This window comes from Dipodomys ordii, unplaced genomic scaffold (genome assembly GCF_000151885.1).
Source record: "Dipodomys ordii isolate 6190 unplaced genomic scaffold, Dord_2.0 Scaffold83, whole genome shotgun sequence".
Taxonomy (NCBI): domain Eukaryota; kingdom Metazoa; phylum Chordata; class Mammalia; order Rodentia; family Heteromyidae; genus Dipodomys; species Dipodomys ordii.
Genome location: NW_012267299.1, coordinates 3,387,088 through 3,412,908, shown reverse-complemented (window position 1 = coordinate 3,412,908; position 25,821 = coordinate 3,387,088). Strand labels below are relative to the sequence as shown.

General features: G+C 33.8%; 1 protein-coding gene across 1 annotated transcript in view; it reads right to left on the bottom strand.

Moving 5' to 3' along the window:
* Adamts6 (ADAM metallopeptidase with thrombospondin type 1 motif, 6) overlaps window positions 1-25,821 on the bottom strand; it is a 209,504-nt gene that overhangs the window by 109,837 nt on the left and 73,846 nt on the right. The window contains exons 9-10 of the mRNA XM_013025239.1: window positions 14,610-14,756; window positions 6,466-6,607 (exon numbers count right to left, since the gene is read on the bottom strand). Of these exons, the coding sequence (XP_012880693.1) occupies window positions 6,466-6,607; window positions 14,610-14,756 (289 nt within the window). The remainder of the gene's footprint in view (window positions 1-6,465; window positions 6,608-14,609; window positions 14,757-25,821) is intronic.

The window sequence follows — 25,821 nt, the reverse complement described above, 5'->3', positions numbered from 1 at the left end:
AGCAGTGAATATTACAAGTAAAATCTCTGACCCCCCAAAAAATAGATTCTAGTAAGGAGGTGGTAATAATTAAGATGAAAACATATAATATGTTAGAAGGGCATAAATGCGAATGACAAAATAATGCAAGAAAAATAGAAATTATGCATGTAAGTAACTACATACGTAAGTTGAAGTAAGGCTGCCAAAGAAGGCTTCCTCTGTTTAGTTAGTTAAGTAGATAACTGGTGATCAAATATGCAAAATGATTATGAATTTTAATAAATGCTGGAAAGGAAATGAACAGTATAATGTGAAAACGAGTAACTTGGAGGCCTATCTGTAAAGAAAGTACATTTATATCAGATGTAAATGGTGAGGTTCTGCCAACATGTGACTCTTTGGAGATCTTAATAAACTCCCTAAAATATAGAAGACTCATATTTTTCTAAAGCAAAACCAGATATCAATTATTCTGAAAAGATGGCAAATATTCACAGACAAATAGGAACATTTATTGAACATCTATGTGCCAGGTAACTGAAATCTACTTTTCATGTAACTCATAAGTTCTTGCTATCTGAAGTTTACAAGAAAACTAGGTTGCTACTCAAGGGAAAAAGTGTCCCAAAATATGAAGAAAAACTACTGATAACAAATTTAACATAATTGCTTATAATAGTGAATGGTGAACAAGTTTTTTTATTCTGTTAAAAAATACTGTTACATTGTGAACTTATATCCTAAAAACAAATTCTCATTTATAGACCATATTAGCTATTGAAAAACTGATTCATTTGCACACTGAAATAATTACCAACTGTATAACATACTACGCATTTAGGTGATAACTCAAATCTGTAAACATAGTGACAAATTTCACATAAAATTAAGCATTTCCCATAAATTAAACAAAACCATGATGTCTCTAAAATTTAACTGGCTTAAATTTGCCTTTAGATGAACAATCTCTTGATGATTAACAGTAAATTATATACTAGATACTATTAAACTAAGTTATTAAGTTCAATTGAAAATAATGTTTGGGATATGATTTAAAGTGGTAGAATGAATAAATAATGAACTAAGTCTGAGAAAGTCTTAAATTAATCTGTGTTTTTTGGAAAGCAGTCAAAGGATCACTCATAGCCCCTACTTTATAGAAGCTCACAAGCTAATTCCTTTTTAAGTTTAAATTCAATGTTACTGTTCTGCAATATGTTTTTTGCTGATCAGGTTCTTATTATTCATTCTAATAAAAAAGGAAATGAATCAAAATTTGGAGAAAAGTAAAGTGATACACTCGACATAGATTTACAGGAATGAGTTTATTTCTCCAAATAGTCAAAGAAATTCTCCCTTCACATACTGATACTGCTGTTTCACTTACAATGTATTTTCTTCCTGGAAGCATCCAAGGCTTCTTAATGTAGCAGATAAATTGGATAATCTCATAGGGATCTAAATTTGCACACTGTTTATGTCTAATTATTAAGAATTTCTAACTTTTTTTTAGTATAGCAGGATCGTGTGTGTGCATGCGTGCGTGTGTGTGTGTGTGTGTGTGTGTGTGTGTGTTTCGGTTCTGGGCCTGGGCGCTGTCCCTCAGCTCTTCATTTCAAGGCAAGCACTCTCTTGAGCCACAGCGCCACTTCCAGCTTTTTCTGCTTATGTGGTGCTAAGGAATGAAACCCAGGGCTTCATGCACGCAAGGCAAGCACTCTACCACTGAGCAGCCTTCCCAACCCCCATAGCAGTATCTTTGCATATAACTTTTTTTTTTTTGGTCTTCAAAATATTTATTGTTTTCTCCTTTATGGGAAATGCTGACTGGCTGATCCGCATATAACTTTTATTATCTTTAAGCTGTTGTACAAAGGAGTTGCCATTTTACAAAGCAATATATGAATATAATGCATCTTGATCAATGTCACCCTTTTCAATATTCTCACCCATCCTTCCCCTACCTACTCCTTCTCTCACTCTTCTTAATTTTGTAGGATAACTCATTAAATTCTTAACTGCATGGCCTCTTATTCTCCTCTTCATCTCTCCTTCTCCCCATGACTCCACACCTTTCAAGTGCCCATTTTCAGGAGTTTGTTTCGTTGAACTTTGCTTTGGCCTTTCTAAGGAATTAAACGATTTGAGTTCTCCCTTATAACAACAACAGATGCTGGCAAGGATGTGGTTCAAAGGGAACCCTATTAGACTGTCAGTGTGCATGTAAAAGGGAACCCTATTAGACTGTCAGTGTGCATGTAAACTTGTTCAAGCATTCTGGAAAGCAGTATGAAGGTAACTTTAAAAAACTAAACATAGAACTACCCTATGATGATACAGCAATCCCATTTCTTGGCATTTATCCAAAAAATTACAAAGTAGGATACGGTAAAGCCACCAGTACAACTATGTTCACTGCACCACTATTCACTATAGCTAAGTTATAGAATCAACCCAGATGCCCCTGAACAGATGAACTGATCAAGAAAATGTATATATACACAGTGAAATTTAACTGATCTTTAGGAAGAATGATATTGTATCATTTGTAAAGAAATGGAAAGACTTGGAAAAATTTATATTAAATGTAGTAAGTCAGGCCCAGAAAGACAAAGAATGTATGTTTTCCCTTATATGTGGAAGGTAGACTAGGTTAAAAACTTTTAAATAAATATGTTGGGTGGTATGCAAGTATATACAAATGCATTAACTAACATTTTATATAAAAAATCATTTGGGGCCGTGATTATTTAGAAGGCAGAGATCAGAAAAATCTTAGTTTCAGGCTAGCTAGTACAAAAAGTCACACCCCCATTTCAATCAGCAAGCCAAACATAGTAGAATACACTAATAATCCTAGCTACACTGGAAACCATAGGTACCAGAATCACAGTCTGATGCTGGCCATGGCTCAAGTGATAGAGCTTCTGCCTAGCATGCAAAAAAAGTCTACCTGAGGTGGAGGGGTGGGGTGGGGGGGAGTGGTGGGAACACGAGATGGGACTCAATTCTTGCACTCAGATTAGTCTGGAGCAGGTCTCCTGATCACCTCTTCCAAAAGAGACTAAAACAATGAGGAGTTTGCTTATAGCAATGCAAGCGATATATTCCTGATGAAAACTATATATGGGTCTTTGGAGCAAAATACACCCACTGTCTTCATTTTAGTAACATAACAACTATACCTAGAAGGAACAGAACTAGCAGATTTACACCTATATTTTTTGACCATGCAGTGGGCAAAATAACATTCTGTATGCTTAGTTTCTCCAATGTGTAAAACATTATAAGGGAATTATGGGTTTCATCAATACAGTTTGAAGAATCTCAGAAAAAAGAGATACTATGCAATTACCAGAGACTATGTATCATTTACAAGTTACTACATTACAGAAATAAATTACTTTATATGATACACTTTACTGTTCTGTTGTTTATAGTTACAGTCATTATACTTTTCTTTCTGGTCTACTAGAATTTAAGAATATTGGAGAAATAAAAATAGATGATATGCAAGGATAATAATGGAAAATGTTGCTCCAAGTAAGATAAAATAGAGAACGTTTCAGTGTAACTTACATCTACATAGATTGTCCCACTTTCTAAGATTATGCTAAAAATCAGGCAAGAAATGTCAGAAACCCAGCAGTTAGCCAGCCATGACCACACGATGACCAAACCATAAAACATAAAAAGCTGGTAACTTTAGGTACAGCTATGGAATATCCTATAGTTGTTGAATCTCTGATACCATTAGCAATTTGTTTTTGAAACAAATCATTCTGTGATTCCTCAGTATCCTCTTGAAAAGGATATACTGTTCACACAGAAATTGTATTTCAAATTCATCTCCTCACACTACACTCAGAGAGCTATCTAAATCAGGGCTGGTTTATTTTTTTCCTTCATTACCAACTATTGTATGTCTTGCTTACTTAACTAGACTTCCATATTCAAAGCCACAATTGTTTTCTAAAGTAGTATTTACAATTGTTTGAAACCTTAAGGATTTGCCAGATAAAAACAAATGTACATTTGGAAATTAAAACACACACACAAAAAAATGTTGTTTTGTTGGTGTTTTCAGGGGGTTTGTGGTTGTTGTTTAGGAACAAGTTGAAGATGTAAGCATGATTGTAAAGAATGCTATGACTCACTGCACACCAGTGGCCCTCATCTGAAACCATAGCTACTCAGATCAGAAGAATGTAGTTCCAAGCAAGCCCAGGCAGAAAAGTCTTTGAGATTCCATTTCCAACTATTCAGCAAAATGCCAGATTGGAGGCATGAATTGAGTGGTAGATTTCAAGCTGTCAGCAAGCAAGGTGAGCATGAGCATGAAGCCCTCAGTTCTAGCACCAGTAAGAAAAGAGAAGGAGGAAGACAAAGGGAGGGGAGGAAAAAGGGAGAGGGAGGAATGAGGAAGAAGAGGTCAGGAGGAAGTAAGGGAAGGAGGAGTAGAACCAGCAGCAAGAAAACTTATAATTAATACATAGAACTTTTTAAAATATAAGAATTTCAAGAATACATAGGGCTACAAAAACCATCTTTATGTAAAAGTCATAAAAGCAAAAAGGATTCATGATAAAATATAAGAATTTGCATAGGTTTGTAATAGGCTATTGTCTTTCACCAAGTTTCCCAATGTTATTTTATATATGTTCCAAATGTCTTTAGAACTATAACACAGAGAAACATCTCAAAGCAGAATTAAGGAAAATACAATTTTTTATTTGTCTCATTTCTAATCACTCTGAAATGAATGATATATACCTAAAGTAAGAGGAATCAAGTAATTTTTAAGTTAATTTATTCAAAAAAGAAAACTACAGATTGTATAAATCACAAAAATATAAATCATCTAAGATGGAAATTTGAAGGTGGACTTAAGATTCAATTTCCAATGGGGGAAATAAAGAAATGAGAGACATAAAGCATTTCTAATATCATTTTATTAAGAATTTCAAGTACACTGGGTGCCAGTGTCTCACACCTGTAATCCTAGCTACTCAGGAGGCTGAGATCTGAGGATTGAGGTTCAAGTCAGCCCGGATAGGAAAGTCCGTGAGACTCTTATCTCCAATTAACCACCAGAAAAACCGAAGTGGCACTGTGGCTCAAGTGGTGAGTGCTTGCCTTGAGCTGAAGAACTCAGGGACAGTACCCAGGCCCAGAATTCAAGTGCCATGACAGACAAAAAATAAAAATAAAAAGAATTTCAAGTAATTAAAGTTTGGTGGTCCTTTCTTTGGAGAACAATCTATAAAAAAAAAAACTAGAGCCATACAGAAATAAGAATAAAAGACTGCAAATAGAAAGGAAAGATGAAAGTTTTACTCAAGGATCACATATTCAGATATTCACACACAGTCTTTAAAAATCTAATGTACAAAATGTACTGTCAGCCTACCAAAAGTAATAATAAACTTTTCACCCAAGAGTTATTTATAGAATCATTTCCTTTTGTACTGTAACCCAGGAGAGTGATTAGTACAGTACAATGAGGATATTGTTCAATGTTGCTTACTTTAAAACTTAATTCTTATTTTTTGCTGTGTTTAATGTTAAAAAAAATTTAAACTTTGCATCCAACAGGAACTTAGAAAGTGGAGTTCTGACACAAGTGGTAAGCCACTAGCCTTGAGCAAAAGAGCTCAGGGACAGCACGTAGGCCCTGAGTTCAAAGCCCAGGACTTGTACAAAAAAAAATTAAAAAAAAAAAAACTCTGACTCTTTAGACTTATTTTTTTTAACCTGAACATTTTTGGCACACAATTTGACATTTTAAAATCTTATTCTTGTTTTATTCAACATGCTTAGATTACATATTACATACCTACAATAAGAGTTCCCTACACTAGACACTAAAATCTTTCCAGGTAAAATTTAAAAGAATTTTCATGTTTTCTAGTATAGACACTGTGATGGCTCTAGGCAGATGTGAAAAGTCAGTTCTGATGCTTACATCCTTTTTCCACAGCAGTTTTTCTTGTTCGCTAAAGGAGTTAATGTTATGTTGTTCCTGCCTGGTTGTCATGTTGGAATGTGGGCAGTGGATGAAGCAACCTGCAGTGATTCAGTTCTAGCTAGTATGAATTCAGGCAAAAGAACACAGCCAATGACAAATGCCCTTTAGCCCAATTATGAGTGTACCCAGAAATGGGGAGTAGGCAAGACTTTTATTAAAACCCAGCATTTCGAAAGACAGAGTTGGCATCATAAACAAGCAAACAAACAAAACATAAAAACTCATTCAAATTCTACTTGATCCCTCCCCCCAAAACATTGAAACTTATTTAATCTTGGAAGTAGTCAAATATTTCAAAAATAGATATGAGATGATATCAGAAAAAAAGCAGTGTAAAAAATATTGAAGTCAACGTCACTGGAAACAATCCAAGTTCAACCATAATTCCATGTACATATTTGTGCCATAAAAAAAACATATATCAATGACTGAATGTAAGGATTAAGGCCTCTTACCCCATATTTACATTGGCGGGATGTTGCTCCATACTGGAAACGACATTGCTCATCAGCATCATACACCTGACCTGGGGCCACAGCTGGATAAAGAAAGTCACGCTTGGGAGGCTCATTATCAAGGCAAGTACCACGGCCTGAACTGTTCAACATAAAGGATCAAAGGAAATTAGGTATTCTGTGGACCACTTCAGTCATCAAAATGAAACCATGTCTTGAGATCTTTGTTTCAATCATATGTTGCATGAAAATAATATCTTGTATCAATAAATAATCATGTGGCAAAATAAAGAAGCTTTACTGAAGCTCAAAGAAAAGCCTCTAGTCATTTTTTTCCAGTCCCAAGACACAACAAAAGCATCTCAGACAACAATCTGAAGAACTCATGTTGGGCTTTAAAACACTGATTTAAACTAATTTCTGGAGAAATCAAAATGGAATTTCACATTGCTCCAAGCCGCTTGTTTGTTTTCATTGAAAATATAGCCACATCTGGTAGTAGAATTAAAAACATGAAATGTGGACCGTTTTTGAAAAACAATTGTAATCCTTAAAGATCTAATTTATATACCTTCACCTTGGGCAGAACAATAGACCTGTGGTAACTCATGTCAGTGGGTTCTTGAAGTGCTTCACTAATAAATGGGCTAAATGACAGGCTAAGATCCAAGGTTTTTCTCTCAACTATATTAGGATGTTTAATCTTTCAAAAATTCCATATTTCATCTAAGGTCATCAGAATTGGAAAAGAGAATGTTCTTCTCTCTATATAATTTCTGCTCTACAAATATGCCTGTACTCAAACATAATAATTTAACTCAGTGGAACAAATAACATATAAAATCACCAAAAGCCAGACAGAATACCTTAGCTTAAAGAGCTTTAAACTCTGCTAAATATAATTGTTCATTTTTATTTAGTCAATGTGCATAAAATAGGACAGATGCTTTTTTACTTTCATTTCACATGTAAGTTAGAATTTTTAAGAATCACTATGCCAACATTTGAAAATTTTTTCCAACATTCTTGTCCATTGTGCCAGCACTTGTGTTTTTTTTCCCAAAATCTTTTCCATCCACTTTGCCAAAGGAAAATAATTTCACAAGTAAAAGTTCCTCAACTGTTATTTAGAACAGTGAAAATGTTCATTTATAGATAGGTAAAAAAGAATCTTGTATAATGACAAGTTTCATATTCACTTATTTCATATTCACAGTATTTCTCATGTTCTTAAGTATAAAAGTTCACTTGTTATATAAGAACATTTCTTTGTATTGCAGCAAATAAATATCTTTAAAAAAGAGAATCAAACTATTCTAAAATTAGATAGATTCAAAAGACCAGAGATAAAATAATGTTTTCTTTATACCATTTTTCTTTCATTTATGCTCCTCTTGACTAATTTTTAAAGAAAATATTTAATAAAAATACTAAGATGGGATACTTAGATATCACACCCATATATTTGGATTTTACTACTGGCTGTTACAATCATTTCAGTCATCACCACTCAAGATAGCTAACAGAGAACAGCTGTTCCCCCAGCTATTCCATTTTCATGACAGAACACTTATTTCATTTTTATGACAGTTTTAGAAATTGACATCTGCCTCATCAATTAAATTATTTATAGGTGACTTTTTAAAAATAACCAGTGATTTCCATGTAAACGTTCAGCAAATGTAAATCTATATAAATTTAAAATGATACTTTGAGGTTACTGATAAAGAAGTCATATTTGAGTAATGTAATAGAAAAAAGATCATTTTAATAATAATATAAAATATTGGCGGACTAACTGAATAAATTGTTTATCTCCCAAATGTGCCTTCTAACATATCAGTTTTCTTTCCATCTATAATAAAGCTATAAATAAATTTGTGAAAGGCATCAAATATGCAATAATAAACTTAAGTTCCATATAAATCAATAGAAAGTGTTTAAAATGTGAACAAAAGAATTGAAGTGCAGTAACTTGTAGGAAATACTTACCAACAGCATAACAAAAAAAGGATAGAAAATATTCACCTAAGAGCACCAATTCAGAATCTACTAAATTTTTAGATATAATTAATTTCAGGGATACAGAAAATTAGAGGAGGAAGAATTATGTAGACCCCAAAGGAGAATTCAAAGCAAGATATACTGATATACTAATTCTTTTCCGATTGCAAAATTGGCATAAGCCAGGAGGAAATAAGAATAATTTCTTCATTTAACATTCTTGTTTCAATGTATTAATACTCTTCTAATCTTAGCTCATATTCTTTAAAAAAAATCAGATGATCATTGCAAGAGTCTTCAGACTACCAAGAATGCCATGAACTCTGGGCACCTAGGGCCAAATCAATTCTGAGGTTTATCACAAATATAATTTTATTTCTATAGTCCAAAAGCACCTATTTCTTTTGCATAAATGTGGTATAAATAGCTAAACAAGTCTTGTTCTCTTTCTCTAATATATGTTGCAGAAGAGTAACATAGCATATGAAATGAGATATAAAAGCAAACCATACGGACCTGCTAAAAATGAACCTACATCTAGGAACATCATCCCATTAAAGGTCTTTTGAAAAATTCTTAGCTATGTTGTACAAATTAGCAAGGCTTGTTAATTCAAGAATCCTACAAGTAAGGTGTTAGAGATATCTTATGTCTGATTGAAATTATTTCTATACATTCGTCCCCCACCCCCACCCCACTGTGGGGCTTGAATTCAGGGCCTGAGCTCTTTTATTCAAGGCTATGGCTCTATCACTTTGAGCCACAGCTCCACATCCAGTTTTCTGGTGGTTAATTGGAAATAATAGTCTTGCAACCTGTCCTGCTTTGCTAGTTTTGAACCATGATCCTGAGATCTCAGCCTCCTGAGTAGCTAGGATTACAAGCATGAATGTGTAGAAAGCACCCTACTATACATTCTTAATGAATATATAGTACTTTTTCTTAGCAATCATTTTCAAAAATATAGTGAAGCCTAGACTAGTATATTTGAGGAAAGGAATGATTTTCATATTTTAATTCTTAACTGAGGTTAAACAAAATATACTTTTTTAATATTAAAATTGGTGTTTCACTTTCCTAGCACTTTTCCTACAACTGTCAAGTAAGTAAAGTCTATAGACCACAATCATCATTAATTAAATCTTTAAAATAGTAATTTTAGATACTCATGACTTCAAGTTATCAACATCATTCTGAGACACACAGATGTAAATACAGAAGATAGAGAAAATGGGTCTGAGAGATGGATGTTGAACTCTAGAGGGCTTTTCTAGTTTCATTGCTAAGAAAGACAACTTCAGCCAACATCTACATATATACATATAATTATTGAGTTTATAAGCTCTATTTTTATCTGTGCTTCTGAAATAAGAAGTATTAGTTGGGGGAGGTGGGGGGGGGGAGATGGGATGGGAAGGGAAAACAAAGGAGGAGGCTACCATGCTTGATAAGAAATGCACTCATTATCTTGCCCATGTAATTGTAGCCCCTCTGTACAGTATTTTCACAATAAAAAAATAAGAAAAAAATAACACTACAAAAAAAGAAGTATTAGTTTAAAAACACACTTCTTTCTACACTATGTAATTCATAATAAAGTATGTATTTATTCATATTTCCAAAAATCTTTGCAGTATGATGGGATAATCACATTTTAGGTATTTTACTTCTAATTTAGAGGTATTTTATTTACATGATACAAAAAGTTGGAATTAGGAACATGAGCAAGCTCTTCAACTAAAATTTATGGATCCTTATGTAAGTAAGTCTTCTTGGCTTTCTTTCCAGAACATGAGGACAGAATCCTAACTAAAAGTTAAGTTGGTTTTTACTAAAACAATCAGACTATAAGTCAGAGAGACAATTCATATCTGTAATATAGGGAATAGTCTGAATAGAAATATTTCTATACAACTGTTCATATTTTAACAGTCATATTTTAACAGTTCATATTTTAACAGTCCCTTAACAAAAAGATAACATTGAATGTTCCTCCCTTTTCTCTACAAAGTAATACAAGCACAATATAAATTAAATAAAAATGAATTAAGCTGATATCATCTATAGCAAGTCCCATACCTGTACCTCCTATGTTCTCATATAAAAATACATTTAGGCAAATGTAAACCCTAAATGTATTATATAAAGTGAAACCTTTTTCTTTAACCCTCTCTAAGACAGAGAAGTACAAGTATAATGGAAATTGAGGCTTCAATTTTGTACTTAACGTGGCTTCCTCTCTTTTCCTCCATATGCAATTACGACTTATCAAAGATATATATCTCTCCATATAGATAGGTATCTATATAGATATATAGATATACACAGTTAGGGCAAGGTTCCCAAAATGTGTCACTCAGATAAATGGATAGAAGAAAAACTTGTTGTGCCAAGCTGCTTCTTGAATACGTGTATTAGAAAGGTCCCATCTTCAAAGATTATTTTCAACCTAATGGATTGATGTTGACCTTCAAAAGCAATTTCTAGAGAGGAAAATGAGTGTTTGAGTCATCTTGTCCATCTTCTATTATTTCTCTTATAACTCTACTCTCACTTATCTTCGTAGTTCACATTTGATCTATAACATTCAGTTTTCATACTTCCTGAACACGACTACTCTGTATTCAACTTGGTAATGTAGGAAATTTTCAGTTTAGCAGATTTAACTTAAATAACACAAGAGTTGGTTCGCAGAGCCCCCATAATTTTTTAAGACATGTTATGCAATTATTCTGTACTGCTGCTATGTGGTGGGGAATGCCTGAAAACCTAGTCTAAAGTAGTGCTGGCTGCCCTCTATGCCTGGTAAATTTGCCCATAGTCATCAGTGAATGTGAGCCAGAATACCAGGTTCATCTTTCTCTACTTTCTAAATGAATAAGTAAGTAAATAAAAAAGTCCCGCAGGCAGATAGGAAGGACACTACCTGCAAAGCCGTCGTCATCAGAAGCTGGAATAACACGTCCATTTTAACGGAAATGGGTTCTTTATTATTTAATCAGGACGGCTTCTGGGCGATTCATGAACCACTTATTGAATCACCGAGTATAAGAAATCTGAAAAAAAATATTGGGAGTTGGTAAACACCATCTCCTGATTGATCAGTAGCACCTAGTGTTTCAGAATGACATGAGAGACTTTGTATTCTACTGGCATTGGCCATGGAAACTTTTTTCAGTTGAACATAGAGTGAATCTCTATAAATCATAGAAAGCTCAATGTTAAACCCACCATCATCTTTGGCCTATACAAGTCACTAAGTAGAGAAAGGTATGCATTTTGTTGGGTAGGCTATATACAGTTCCTGATCAATTTATCTTTCATGGTTTCTTTTTCTTGAGAAGCTAAAAAAATAGTATTATGAACCTTTTTGCTCCAACTACAAAATATAAATAGAACCTCAATCTTTAATCAGAATATCACTGGCTTTTCAAAAATATCACTTGTAGCTGTTAAAGCAATTTAGTTCATTGTATCAATAAAGGGAAACAATGAATCAAGTAAGTTACTATTACATCTTTGTGCTCCAGTGAGCTGATCTTTTTAAAGGACCTTTAAATACTTTTATGGTTTAGAAAGATTATAATCACATTTGTTTAATAAATTATTTAAAAAATGGGGAAATACCAGTTTTTCCCAGAGTCTCTATCCATTTTCTTTCATATTTATTCTTTGATTACTGGCTTCAACTTAGTATGCATTCCCATGAGGAATTCCATGAGATACAGGGTAGATAAGACCATCAGAACCCCATTAAAGCTAATCATGATTATATATACAAAATATAGAGAAGCAATAAGGATTAAATAATGCTGTTTCATTAATTTAATTCAATGGAGCAATAATATTGCAACTAGTAACAATTTACATCTTTCTTTAAACCAGTGTTGATTTCTTAACTGTATTTTACCAAATATTTAGAGATTCCTTTTTGTAGTGTCTTAGCCACAATATGGTTTCAACTATTTCAACTATACAAGACTTGGCAAGAAAATGAAAATTGGTTCTTTTACAGATATATATATATATACATGTATATACTTTGTGACGTGTGTGTGTGTGTGTGTGTGTGTGTGTGTGTGTGTGTGTGTGTGTGTGTGTGTGTATGCCAGGACTGGGGCTTGAACTCAGGGCCTATGTTCTGTCCCTGAGCTTTTCTGCTCAAGGTTGGCACTCTACCATTTAAACTACAGCTCCACTTTTTTTGGTGGTTATTTGGAGGTAAGAGTCTCAAGGATTTTCTTGCCCTGGCTGGCTTCAAACCTCCATCCTCAGATCTCAGCCTCCTAGTAGCTAAGATTACAGGCATGAGCCACTATCTCTCAGCCATCTATGTACTTTTAATATGGAAAAGAATATATACAACTTGCTAATATTTACAGCATGAGAGTATTAGACTCTGGCTCTTATATTTAGTATATAGGGAAGGCACTAACTAATGAGCAATATATGCCTGTGAAACAGAAACAGGACACAAGAGAAAAGGAAGTCATACTTTAATAAACAAGAGAAGGGTTGCCATCGAAAATACATAAGAATCCTGAGCATATTATAATTCATCTTTCTGATGACAGAGATTAACATACTACTATAAAAATGTGAGTCAAATCAATAGAGAAATTTCATGAGTGGTTAGATTTCTGTGAATAGAGGACTTTCAATAATGTTTAAAAATTAGGTAAATTATTGCATTTAAACCATCCTAGAAAAATGACAATACTCAAACTACGAGCAGATATTGAAAAACTCCTCTGAGGACTAATTTTAATTATACTTCATCTGATTTAACACTAGAAGTAGTGTTATAATTTTCTGTTGCTAACATTAAAAATATTAAAATAATGTGATATTCAGAAGTATATTCTGAAATGAATTTCCAATTCCTTCAACTCTATTATTGCAAGAGACTATTTTAAACATTTACATTTTCAATTTGAGTAAAATTCTGTGCTAGGTATTTTCAAATCGGCTGATTGAGATCTTTTGAAACACTGATTACAAGTTTTCAGAATACACAATCTGGATATTCATACATAAGAAGAAATTTTTTATTCATAATTTTATTAGGTATAAGCTACCTGAAGTTTCAAATGTTTATAATATAATTATGTGAATATAAACTATACCACAAGCCAATGAAAAATAGATTTTCCATTGTTTGCTGTCTGTGCTTTATGTATGCCTCATTTTTTCAGGCATATTTAACTTCTCTTATCTAAGAAAAACACACACAAAACAGTTCAAAGAAATAATGAAATGATAAAGCAAGAAAACCTTGTACTTACATAAAATAATCGTGACTATCATTTTAGGAATGCCTATAAAGTGTGTTACATAAATATATTACAGCATTTTACATTATATAATTATAAACATAACACATGATGTAAGCATTATTTTAAATTTACTTAAAACCCTAGGATACTAAGGATTAAAAAGGTTGAGTAATATGCCCAAACTCACACAATTAGTAAGACCAAAGTCTACCAGTTTCTAAAGTCAAAATCAGAAGTTCTATGTGGATAAGATGTAGGAGAATATCATGTTTCCTAAACAGAGCCATACCTGTGCGCATCACATTCATACTTGCTCTCATTTATATCTCTTCTTCACATTTAACTAAATTCTTGAAATATACACCAGAGAAGTAGGAAAAAAAAGTCCCCAAAATGTAGAAAAGTTGTGTCATTTACATTTTCTCCTTAAAAGGCTCATTTGGTTTTGTTCTTGTTTGTTACAATTAGACACTTTGTCCTCCTGCAGAACCCAGTTTTTAACCAATGTGGTTGAATATACCATCAAATTTAAAGCATTTGAGTTAAAGTTTGGCTTATTTGCTATTTATGTTCCTGCAAATTCATTCTGAAATTGCTTCTCATACACTGAAAAGTGCTAATTACTTGAATCATCAATCCTACATACATACTTCCTCCACTTCCTCTTGATTATTCAATAAGTTGTCTGAGTAAGAACTAAAAAGTTTTCCATAATGATATGCTAAAGCAGGTAGGGATTAGCCTGAAATATAACTGGGCTCTATAAAAGTTAGTCATTATGCAAAGTTGAAGCACTATATATTATGCTTCTACCAGTGGCTTACTTCTAGAGCAATTTATCATCACTCTCCAGAGATTACTTACTCTAGAAAGCTGGTAATATAGTCTCGACTGCAGGCAGACCAGGAAAAAGGATTGGTATTTGCAGTAATGTGAGCTGCCATAAGTTTTGCTGCTTCATGACCTTTGGTCCCACAAGAATTTCCAATTCCATCATGGTTCATACCAAAACTGTTTTAATGAGGAAGAAACATGAGAAACATAAAACAAAAAAAAATAAGAAAATAAAACAAGCAACCCACACATAACCTTTATTTCCTTATTTGGCTGTTTATTGGTGTTATTGCTGTTATCAACATCAAGACAAACCAAACCCCCTAAAGAACTGTATAATTGTAATAATAATTGTAGATAATTCAATGACACATATCTAATTCTCTTTACATTTATTATATCAGATATATCTCATGTTATCTCAGTTCAATATTACACTGAGCAGAAAATATATTACAAACTCTCACTTTATAGATGAGAAAACAGATTTAGAAAACAAATGATACATTAATAATTATACAATAAGAGGGCACAGGTGGCTCAAACCTGTAATCCTAGCTACTCAGGAGGCTGAGATCTGAGGATCATGGTTCAAAAGCCAGTGCTGGCAGAGAAGTCCCCATGGGACTCTTATCTCCAATTAACTACCAGAAAATGGGTCGTGGCACTGTGGCTCAAAGTAGTAGAGCACTAGCCTTGAGCAAAAAGAGCTCAGGGACAGTGCCCAGGCTCTCTGAGTTCAAGGTGCATGAACAACAACAACAAATAATAATAACAATAATTATACAATAAGTGTTGAAACAATTAGTAGAACCCACCATTAAACACTCTGTTCACCCTGCCTCACTGTTTGTTTCAAATCCAAAAAGGAATCTAAAAAGATGTCTATGATCCAATGAATTCTAATTTGTATGCCAAACACAGTAATCCTTTATTTTAACATTACTGCAGGAAAATAATTACCTACACAATTGATGTCTGTGTCTGTTTTCAAAACACCTTTTGAAAAAACTTGACCAATTTAGGAATTGTGGATTTTCTTTGCTTTAGCCTTCATAGCCCAAAGCTTCTCTTGTCTTTCTTTCCTATTTACTACAGCCATTCTTAGTGTTATATATAATCTCAAAACACATGTCCATAATTAAAAGAACTCTAAGAAGCACATACTCATCGCATATTAATACACTGTAAGCTCTTTTACAAGTAGCCAGAAGATTAAGTTGAATATTATTTAAAATATATTTTCATTTTAATAGTCTAATAATGTGCTATGACATGTGTTTAAGAAAAAGTGACTAGAACATAAAATAGATCAAGGTGATTGTTACATGACTATTTAGAAAGGTAGTTGAGAACAAATAATTACAAAATGGTTAATGAAAGTAAATACTCATATCTGCCCATGTGACAATATAGAGACATATGATATTGGTACTGGATTAACAAGTGATGTTAGATTTAAGACATGATTGGGAAGGCCTTCATGAGTATATTATGAAAGAGTGGAAAAAATACATAGAATATGTTCACATATAAGGAAGAAAATGGAGAAGCTAGTAATTCAGGTGGCAGAAATAACATTAGCACATCGAAGACATTCATAAGAGGATTCATAGCCCTAAAGTAAAATATCAAATAAGCTCCAAGAATACTAATTTAGTATTGTCATTTGACATCAGTCCACTGGAGTCAACCTTCGTGCATCATCTTCTAGAATGTAAAAGAAGTCTGACATAAGTTGACTGACATATCTGTCAAATCAACTACATGATGAGCTTAATAGTGTCAATGTACACTTTAAGAAAATTTTGTATACATTACTTCTCTCAAAACTTGATGCTGCTGGGGCTGGGAAGGTGGCTCAGTGCTTGCCTTGCATGCATGAGGCCCTGGGTTTGATTCCTCAGCACCACATAAGCAGAAAAAGCCGGATGTGGAGCTTTGGCTCAAGTGGTAGAGCACTAGCCTTGAGCTGAAGAACTGAGGGACAGTGCCCAGGCCCGCAGTTCAGGCCCCATGACCAACACACACACACACACACAAGGATGCTGCTAGGCTGGGCACCGGTGGCTTATGCCTGTAATCCTAACTACTCAGGAGTCTGATATCTGAGTATCACGGTTCAAAGCCAGCCCAGGCAGGGAAGGCAATTAACCACCAGAAAACTAGAAGTGGCGCTGTGGCTCAAGTGTAGAGTGCTTGCCTTAAGCTGGAGAACTCAGGGACAGTGCCCAGGCCAGAGTTTAAGCTCTACAACAGACTATATTAATACTATTGTGATTTTTTTCAAGTGATGATACTTGAAGAATACTATTTCCTTTTAACAACACTTTATAAATATCTCCATGTTATGCAAAGACAGGTGTCAGCGAGATTTTAAGAGAACCAGTTTTAAGATTTTTGTCAAAAAACGAACTTTACAACTTTGGCGCAGGAAGAGGTGGGCGGTGGGGAGGGAGGATGGAGGGGTAGATGGGAAGGGATGGAAAGGGAAACAATGCTTGATAAGGGAAGAGGCAACAATGCTTGATAAGAAATGTACTCATTACCTTGCTCATGTAATTGTAACCCCTCTGTACGGTATTTTCATAATAAAATAAATAAATAAATAAATATTTTTCCTTATATGTGCTTTCTAAAAGACCTCAAACTTCTACTATTTTATTTATTACCATCTCTTAGCTGTCAAATGGGGCTTCTTTGCAATACCTACATATATGTAAATAATATACCTTCATCCTTAACCTTTTATCTTCATAAACAAGCTCTGCTTTCAAAATTTTATTTCTCTCATCTAACAAAGGAAGGCATATCTTTCATATCCATAATTTGGAAAGAGTACCATTACTTTGGAGTCTGACAATATGGTGCCAACAGGTCAAAACTTTCTTAAAGACGCAAAAACACAACAAATCAAAGAAGCAGAGCTTCTTCATAGCAAAGGACATAGCTAGCAAGATAAAAAGCCCACAGATTGGGAGAAGATCTTCACTAGCCACACAACCAATAAGGGTCTTATATATAAAATATACTTAAAGTTCAAAAAATTAAATTCCCCAAATCAAATTCTCTAGGAAACAACCACTCCATTAATAAATGGGCTAAAGACTTAAAGAGAGACTTCTCTGAAGAGGAAATAAGAATGGCCAATACACACATGAAGAAATGCCTAACAGCTCTTCCATAAAAGAAATGCAAATCAAAACAACAATAAGATTACACCTTTCCCCAGTTAGAATGGCAATAATCAAGAAATCGAATTTTAACAGCAGATGCTGGAGGGGAATTGGGCAAAAGGGGACCCTACTAATTGTTGGTGGAAGTGTAAATTTGTTCAACTATTCTTGAAAGCAGCATGGAGTTTCTTCAAAATACTAAACATAAGAGCTATCCCATGACCCAGCAATCCCACTACTCGGAATTTACCCAATGACCAGAAAGCTACCATCACAACTATGTTCACTGCAGATTATTTACTATAGCTAAGATATGGACCAACCCAGATGCCCCACAGTAGATGAATAGATCAACAAGAGGTGGTATATATACACAATGGAGTTCTATGCCATCATCAGAAAGAATGGCATTGTCCCATTCATAAAGAAGTAGAAAGACCTAGAAAAAACTATATTGTGAAGCAAGCCAGGCCCAAAGAAATACAGATTGGATGGTTTCCCTCATTTGTAATAATTAGAAGATGTCTATGAATTTCTTAGCAGGGGCTCACAATAGCCCAATCACTAAGTGCATAGGACCCTACATGATGAAGCATATCAACATGAACTCCAAGAATTGGAAACAAGAGTTTCCTTTTGTGTCCTGTATGCAATTATTTCTATTTTTTCTTTCTGTTTTTGTTTTCTGTACCATTTGTCATATATATATATATATATGTATATATATATATACATATATATATATATATATATATATGCCTATCTGATCCATGGAAGGGAAAGGGAATCACAGAAAGAGCAAGACAAAGGATGAACTAATGCAACAATGATACTCACTAGACACTATGTTAGAACCTGGAGGGGAGAGACCTGGGGAGCAGTAATTGGGAGAAAATGAGGGAGTGGATAACAGTGTTTTACGATAAAAAATATAATTTTTTAAAAAAGAAAATATGGTGCCAAGAAAAAGCAAACTGAAAACATGTAGTGTGGGACAAGGAAATTACTTCAGTCATTTAGGAACCATACCAGATCCCTAATGCACTTTAAAAGAAGAACTTCTCAAATTAACAACAGCCAGATTGGCAAAGTATTTTTGGTGATTGATCATTCTGTTTTGACAAATAATTCAAAAGGAGTTCATAGAAATGAGTGATCGTTCCATAAAAATACTTTCCATCACTATTTATGTATGTGACCAAGTTTTCTAAAAAAAGAGTTGATATATAAAATATGAAATCATATAATATATAAAATTTTAAAACTGATGCAATAATTTGTCTATAATCTAGCAATACTGAGATATCTTCAGTAATTGAAAATTAGATCTAATTAAAATACACCTTCTAATAAAAATTTTGCTTTTTTATTTATTTATAAAATATATAGTGTATGTTCTTTTGAGCAATCACCAGTAATTACTGTAGTGTTATGAACATTCAATGAAAAGAAAAAAATATTTTCTTTACTATCAGAAGAAATTTTTAATATAATTCCAAGTTATATTTCATTTTAGGAATGTATAACTTGAAAACAATTGAATATATTAGGATATCTTACCAATTGAATATATTAGGGCATATTAAAATATATACTAAAGTTCTTGAAGGATATTAGCATGTTGAGTTAAAAGAAGAACACAATGATGTAATTTAAAAAGGAAAAAAAACAGGTCTCACTATGATGCCCCATCTGGCCTTAAAACTTGGGTCAGGTGATTCTTTGTCAACTTCCCTACTAGTTAAGATTCTGGGGCCCTTCCACTATGTACAATCATGTAAATTCTGGCTACAGGAAACCTGTGTGTGTGTGTGTGTGTGTGTGTGTGTGTGTGTGTGCGCGCACGCGCGCTTGCGTGCATGTGTGTGTGTGTGTTTCTGTATGAACTTTTTATTTATTTGCTTTTAGTATGTCTTAGTAGTTGTACAAAAGAGTTGCCACTTAACAAAGCAGTTCATGAATGCAATATATCTTGGTCAATGTCACTTCCTTCAACATTCTCATCCATCCCTCCCCTATTCACTCATTCCCACACTCTTCTTAATTTTGTAGGATATTCATTGGATTGTTGACTGCATTACCTCCCTCAGAGATCATTTTTATAGTTGTTTATATATATTTAATATGTAATGATAGTTACCTAATTATTGAAAATGATAGTATTTTAAAAAGAACTATTCCCATTTATTTTTAAATACAAATATTTTCAGTGACTTAGACATAAAAGAAAAAATATAGAAATCTACTGAAAACCTATAATAGGTTATATTTTTTTAAATAATTCCTTTAGCAGTATAAAAATCAAAAAGATTTTTAAAGGAATGAATGTGGTTAACTGAAGCTGAAATTTCTGAGTTCCATATTTTTATAGTCTAGATGTCAGATGCAGATAATTGTTTCAAGAACTTAGGGTCCAAATGATTTTTTATTCTTTGTTGCCGTTTTTGTTTTCTTTTCCTTTTGCCATGTTTGTTTATTTACCTGTCTTTAGTAAGGTAAGGGGTGGAAAAGGTAGGACAAAGGAGGAACAAATATAGCAGTGAGACTTAATAGACATTATTGAAAATGAAGTATACAACATATGAGTAGAGACGGGAGGAAAAACCAGAGAGAGCAAGGGAAGAGGGGACATTTTTCAAAAGAAATGTACTCTTAGGTGGGGGAGGGAAGGGATAGTGGGAGACCAACAAAGGAGAGGGTAACAGTGCTCAACAAGCAATGGACTCATTACCTTACTCATGTAACTGTAACCCCACTGTACAGCATCTTTACAATAAGATAATTTTTTCAAAAAAAGAAATGTACTCTTTATCCGACTTATATTACTGTAACTCCTCTGTGTATCACTTTTACAATAGCAATAAAGATGCACTAAAAATGCAGTTTCCAGTCATCTAAGGGAACATAATGTTAAACATATATTTCAATTATGGGAAATCCCTAAAATGATCTGCCAATGTTAAATAGTTCACTGACAATGACACAAAGTGAAATGGACATTTACAAGTCCTATTCCTGACATTGCCTTGAAAAGATCCATCTAACAGGCTGATCAGGATAAGGAATAAATATATTTTTTTTTAAAAATAGGTTCCCTCCTGAGAAAACTGCCACCAGACAATTTGGCAAAAGAAGTAAAACTTATTAGGTGATCAGAGAAAATGAAACAAGATGTCACTTTAAAACTATTCCATGAGCTAAAATTAAAGTGTTAGCTAGGACTAAGTGTTGACATCAGTGTAGAGAAACATTGTATTGTGGTCAAAGCAGCGCCTGGAGAGCAATTCAAAGCAGTACTCAGTCAAATTAAATGGGAAGATATATTATGACCTAGCAATCCTTATTCTTGGACACAGATCTCAGAAATATTCTCAGAAGGCATATAAGAATGCTTATTGCTAAATTATTCATGACAGTCAGGAATTGTAAATAACATTGGCATCTGTCACTACAAAATGGATACATTTTGGCAGATATATATTATAGAATATACTAAGAGAAAATTAAAAGCAACAAACAAGATTAATGTATACAAATAAATACGAATGAATCTGAAAATTTAATCAAGAAAATAAGGCCTTTAGTACTATATTACCTAAGTGAGTTAAATTCCATACATGCTCTTGAATAACAAATGAAAGCTGAAGAATTCTTCCAGACTTAAGACTAAATAAATAGACCTAACTGCAATGGAAACTGAATTAGGGAGCAAAATGATTTGACAAGGGACACTGTTGAAACAATTGAAATTTTAATATGGAGTATACACTATATAACAATATATCAGTGTTGAAACCTCAAATTTGATAATTAGGTTCTAATTACATAAGAGAATATCCTTTGTACCTTAGGAAATACATGGTAAAATATTTAAGAATAAGGAACATAATGTCCATACCTTAGTCTTAAACAATTCAGAAATGTATGTGTGTAGTGTCCATATACAGAAAGAGAAACATGAAGCAAATGTTACGAACTGTTGATAATTTTTAATCTTGTGAAAGACAAGTAGGAAATCTTTGTCTTACTTGAGATTTCTATAAATGTGAAATATTTTAAAATATATACATAAAATAATCTTAATATTTCATTAGGATAACGTGGATTCTAACATACATATCAAATTCACTAGAGTGAAAATATCTATGGAAAAGGAGAAATAGGAATTTATACATATATACATATAGAGAGATATTAAGCAAAAAGGAACTTTGCTGATACCACTAATGTTGCTATATCTATGGATAGGTAGGTAGGTAGGTAGGTAGGTAGGTAGGTAGGTAGGTAGGTAGGTAGATAGACCAACAGACAAAAAATAAACTCTGCTATTGAGCTTCAAAAGATAATCATTTAAAATAGAAGAAAATTAAGAATAAAAGAGAGTTTGGTAACTATGGACCAAGAGACGAAACAACGGTGGCCAGAACACATCTCCATGGTAAGTTTTAGTGTGTTGAGCAAAACACATTATACAGGGTTAATGATATTCATTTGTGTAGAATTTTTGGGAGGGGAGAAGAAGGAGAGAGGGAGGCGGGGGGTGGGGGGTGGAGGGACAGAGGTATACTGGAAGAGACAGTCTTCCTTGAACCCCAGTGATTCTACACCTCTTACAAGGTATGCCTAGACAGTGAGGCCCAGATCAATTGCTCCTTTACCCAGGTCAGTAATCAGGCTAACTTGGAAAGAAGACATAATATCTGTCCTCTAACCAGAAATAGGCTAACTTATTAGGTGTAGTTTTTTTTTAAAAAAAAGTAGTAGATTTCTCTAAAATCAAATCTCAAATCTAATGAACAAAAAATACTTTTTGTTTTGTTTCATTCTCATGTGCATAGATTTTCAAGTAAATCTCTAGATGTATGAAAGATATAAGAAAGTTCCTTCTTGTATCTTGATATTTCTCTTCATATCCCCAAAAGTTTAAAAGAGTTTTGGTATGGTGATTCACACCTGTAATCCCAGCCACTTAATAGGAAACCTCAGGGAAAAGAAAGACCCTAAAGAAAACAAACACTGAAGCAAAAAAGTATGGAGATGTAGCACAAGTGGCAAAGCGCCTGACTAGTGAGCTCAAGGCTGTAAGTTCATAATTCTACTGCTACAAAAAAGAGAGAGAAAGTTTAAGAGACATGTATTATTTCTAATTTATGAAAGACAACTTTTTCCCCTTATCCCCTAATATGCCACCCCAGATCATTAGGAATAATAAGAAAAAGAAATACAGACTATATTTAGGGGCAATTTAAAATGCCTAAAACCCTAAACTACAATAGCCTACTACATGTGGAAATGCAGCTGAATACAGCTAAGAGCAGCAGTAACTAAGCTGGAATGAATAGCATGCTTCTCAAAGTTGGGTGCAACAACCTGAGGAGAAAAACCCACAACCCCTTCTTATGAACAACAAGAACAAGGGGACAGATGGTTGAAATTTATGACCTTGTTACTGTCAAAAGTATTTTGAGCTAATGAGGAGTCACATAAGAACCATATTTGTAGGTTGTAGCCTGCCAGTGAAACATAAGGTTAATGAATTTGAGTCATTCAACATTTTTGTATCATTAATAAATTCCTCCTTACTAGGATACTAGCTCTGGTCCCAACCAAAAATAAACCTTCTATAAATAGTTCATCAAAATATAAAAAATCCAAGTTCGTTCAGAGATATGCAACTCATGAGGAACAATAAAAGGATGCACAAATATATTAATTAAAAAATTGTTTTCAACATAACAAGTCATTATGTTGAAAAACGAACTTTACAACTTTGGCCAAGGGAAGGGGGGTGGGGGGCCTGGGCACTGTCCCTCAGCTCTTCAGCTCAAAGCAGAATACCCTATCATTTGTGCCACAACACCACTTCCAGCTTTTATTCTGCTTATGTGGTGCTGAGGAATTGAACCCAGGGTCTCATGCATGCAAGGCAAGCACTCTATCACTGAGCCAACTTCCCAGCCCCCATGCAATGTATTTTTAAGAAATTAACTCCCATTACACATTCTCATTCTTTCCCTTCCTTCTTTCCATTTTTACTGGGCTTTATAATGCTGTAGTCAAATATATCGTATATGACTTTTTCATCCTTTCATTCCTCAGTATTTTCTCCTTTCCCCACACATTGCCTTTTGGGTTTGGCCTATGAATAAGAATGTGTTAGAGGAAGATGTTATTAAAGTAAGTGATCAAGAGTTGGGAGAAAGAAAAATAGAAAAAATGAATTTGAAAGGACATGTTCCCTCAGGACATTATTACTTACAGGCATTTACAGTGTAACTGTATCTACAATACGTATATTTCTAGTATTAGTCATTAAGTTTCTGAACTTGGGTAAACAATAATTTTTGCTTGTTTAGGGTTTTGCCTTTTTTTTTAAGTGAGGGAAATGTTGAACTCAGGGCCTGTGCACTAACCTTGAGCGTTTTTACTCAAGGCAAATGCTCCACTTCTGGTTTTTGGTAGCTAATTGGAAATAAAGAGTCTCACAGACTTTCTGACCTGGGCTGGCTTCTACCCAAGACCATCAGATCTCATAGGATTATAGGCATGAGCCCACTGGTGCCTGGCATAAACAATAAATTGTTAGTGTCAAAAAAAAGTTGTGCATGAGTAACAGACTCCTCTTGATTAACCACAAACTATGAGACACAGAATTTGAGAAGTATCCTACACATATACTTCCCTTGAAGATGATTAATGTAATATAAATATAAAATATTATCTAATAAGCCAAAAAGGGTGAATAGAGTTTGAACAAAATAAAGGGCATCATCTCTCAGTGTTAAAAGAGACTATATAGACTGAGGTAACATGTGTAATACCAATTATTAAATTCAGCTTCTAATTATTTACCATAGCTAAGATATGGAACCAACCCAGATGCCCCACAGTAGATGAATGGATTAAGAAAATGTGGTATATATACACAAAGGAATTCTATGCCTCCATCAGAAAGAATGACATTTCCCCATTTGTTAGGAAATGGAAAGGCTTGGAAAAAATTATATTAAGTCAAGTAAGCCAAGCCCAAAGAAACATAGGTCCCATGGTTTCTCTTATTTGCAATATCTAGTATATGTATGAGTCAAGCAGAAAAGGTCAGATAATGTGATGTTAGGAAAATGAACCCTTAGATATGTATTTAAATGTTTTTTTTTCTTTCATGCATTTGTTTCTAACTCATTTATACGATTATTTCTTTGTTGCTTTGTATGTCCCTCCCCCACAGCATAACCCCTGCTTTCACTATATTTGATGTCGGTATAATTTGTGGAGGAGATGGGGGAAAACAAGTCGTTTAAGGATACAGGTGGACCCGTTGCAACTATGAGAAGTACAAGTTGTCTTGTTGAAAATGAACTTTACAACTTTGGTGCAGAGGGGAGGGGGGGGATTGGGTGGAGGGACGGGGGGATGCTGGGAAGGGATGTGAAGGGTAAACAAAGGAGGAGACTGCAATGCTTGATAAGAAATGTACGCATTATCCTGCCCATGTAATTGTAACCCCTCTGTACAGTATGTTCACAATAAATAAAAATTAAAATTAAAAAAAAGAAAATATTACCTAAAAAAATAAATAAATTCAGCTTCTATAACTCGGAGAAAATCTACCTACCAACCTACTGACATGTATGCCTGTTCTCAAATACTTTTTAAAATAAGTGTTTTATTATGAAAATAGTGTACAGAGGGGTTACAGTTACATGAGCAAAGTAATGAGTACATTTCTTATCAAGCTTTGTTGCCTCCTCCTCCTTTGTTTTTCCCCTACTATCCCTTCCCTCCCACCTCCTAACAAATGTTACTTTTCCTTTAAAGTCATATTTACTATATAGGGTTGGATTGATGTGGTAAGCCTGTCATTATAAATGTCAGTTTTATCATACATTTTCATGTTTTAGATATGTAAGTTAGCTCATTTGTGATTGTATTTTGTGTCCTTTCTAATACATTTTCTGGCCAATTAACATTGTAGAAGTAATACAATGCATTTTTGTTCCACAAAAAAAAACTTACTATTGATCTGGGGATAAAAGTCTTATTAAGTTTTTTTTTTTTTTTTTTTT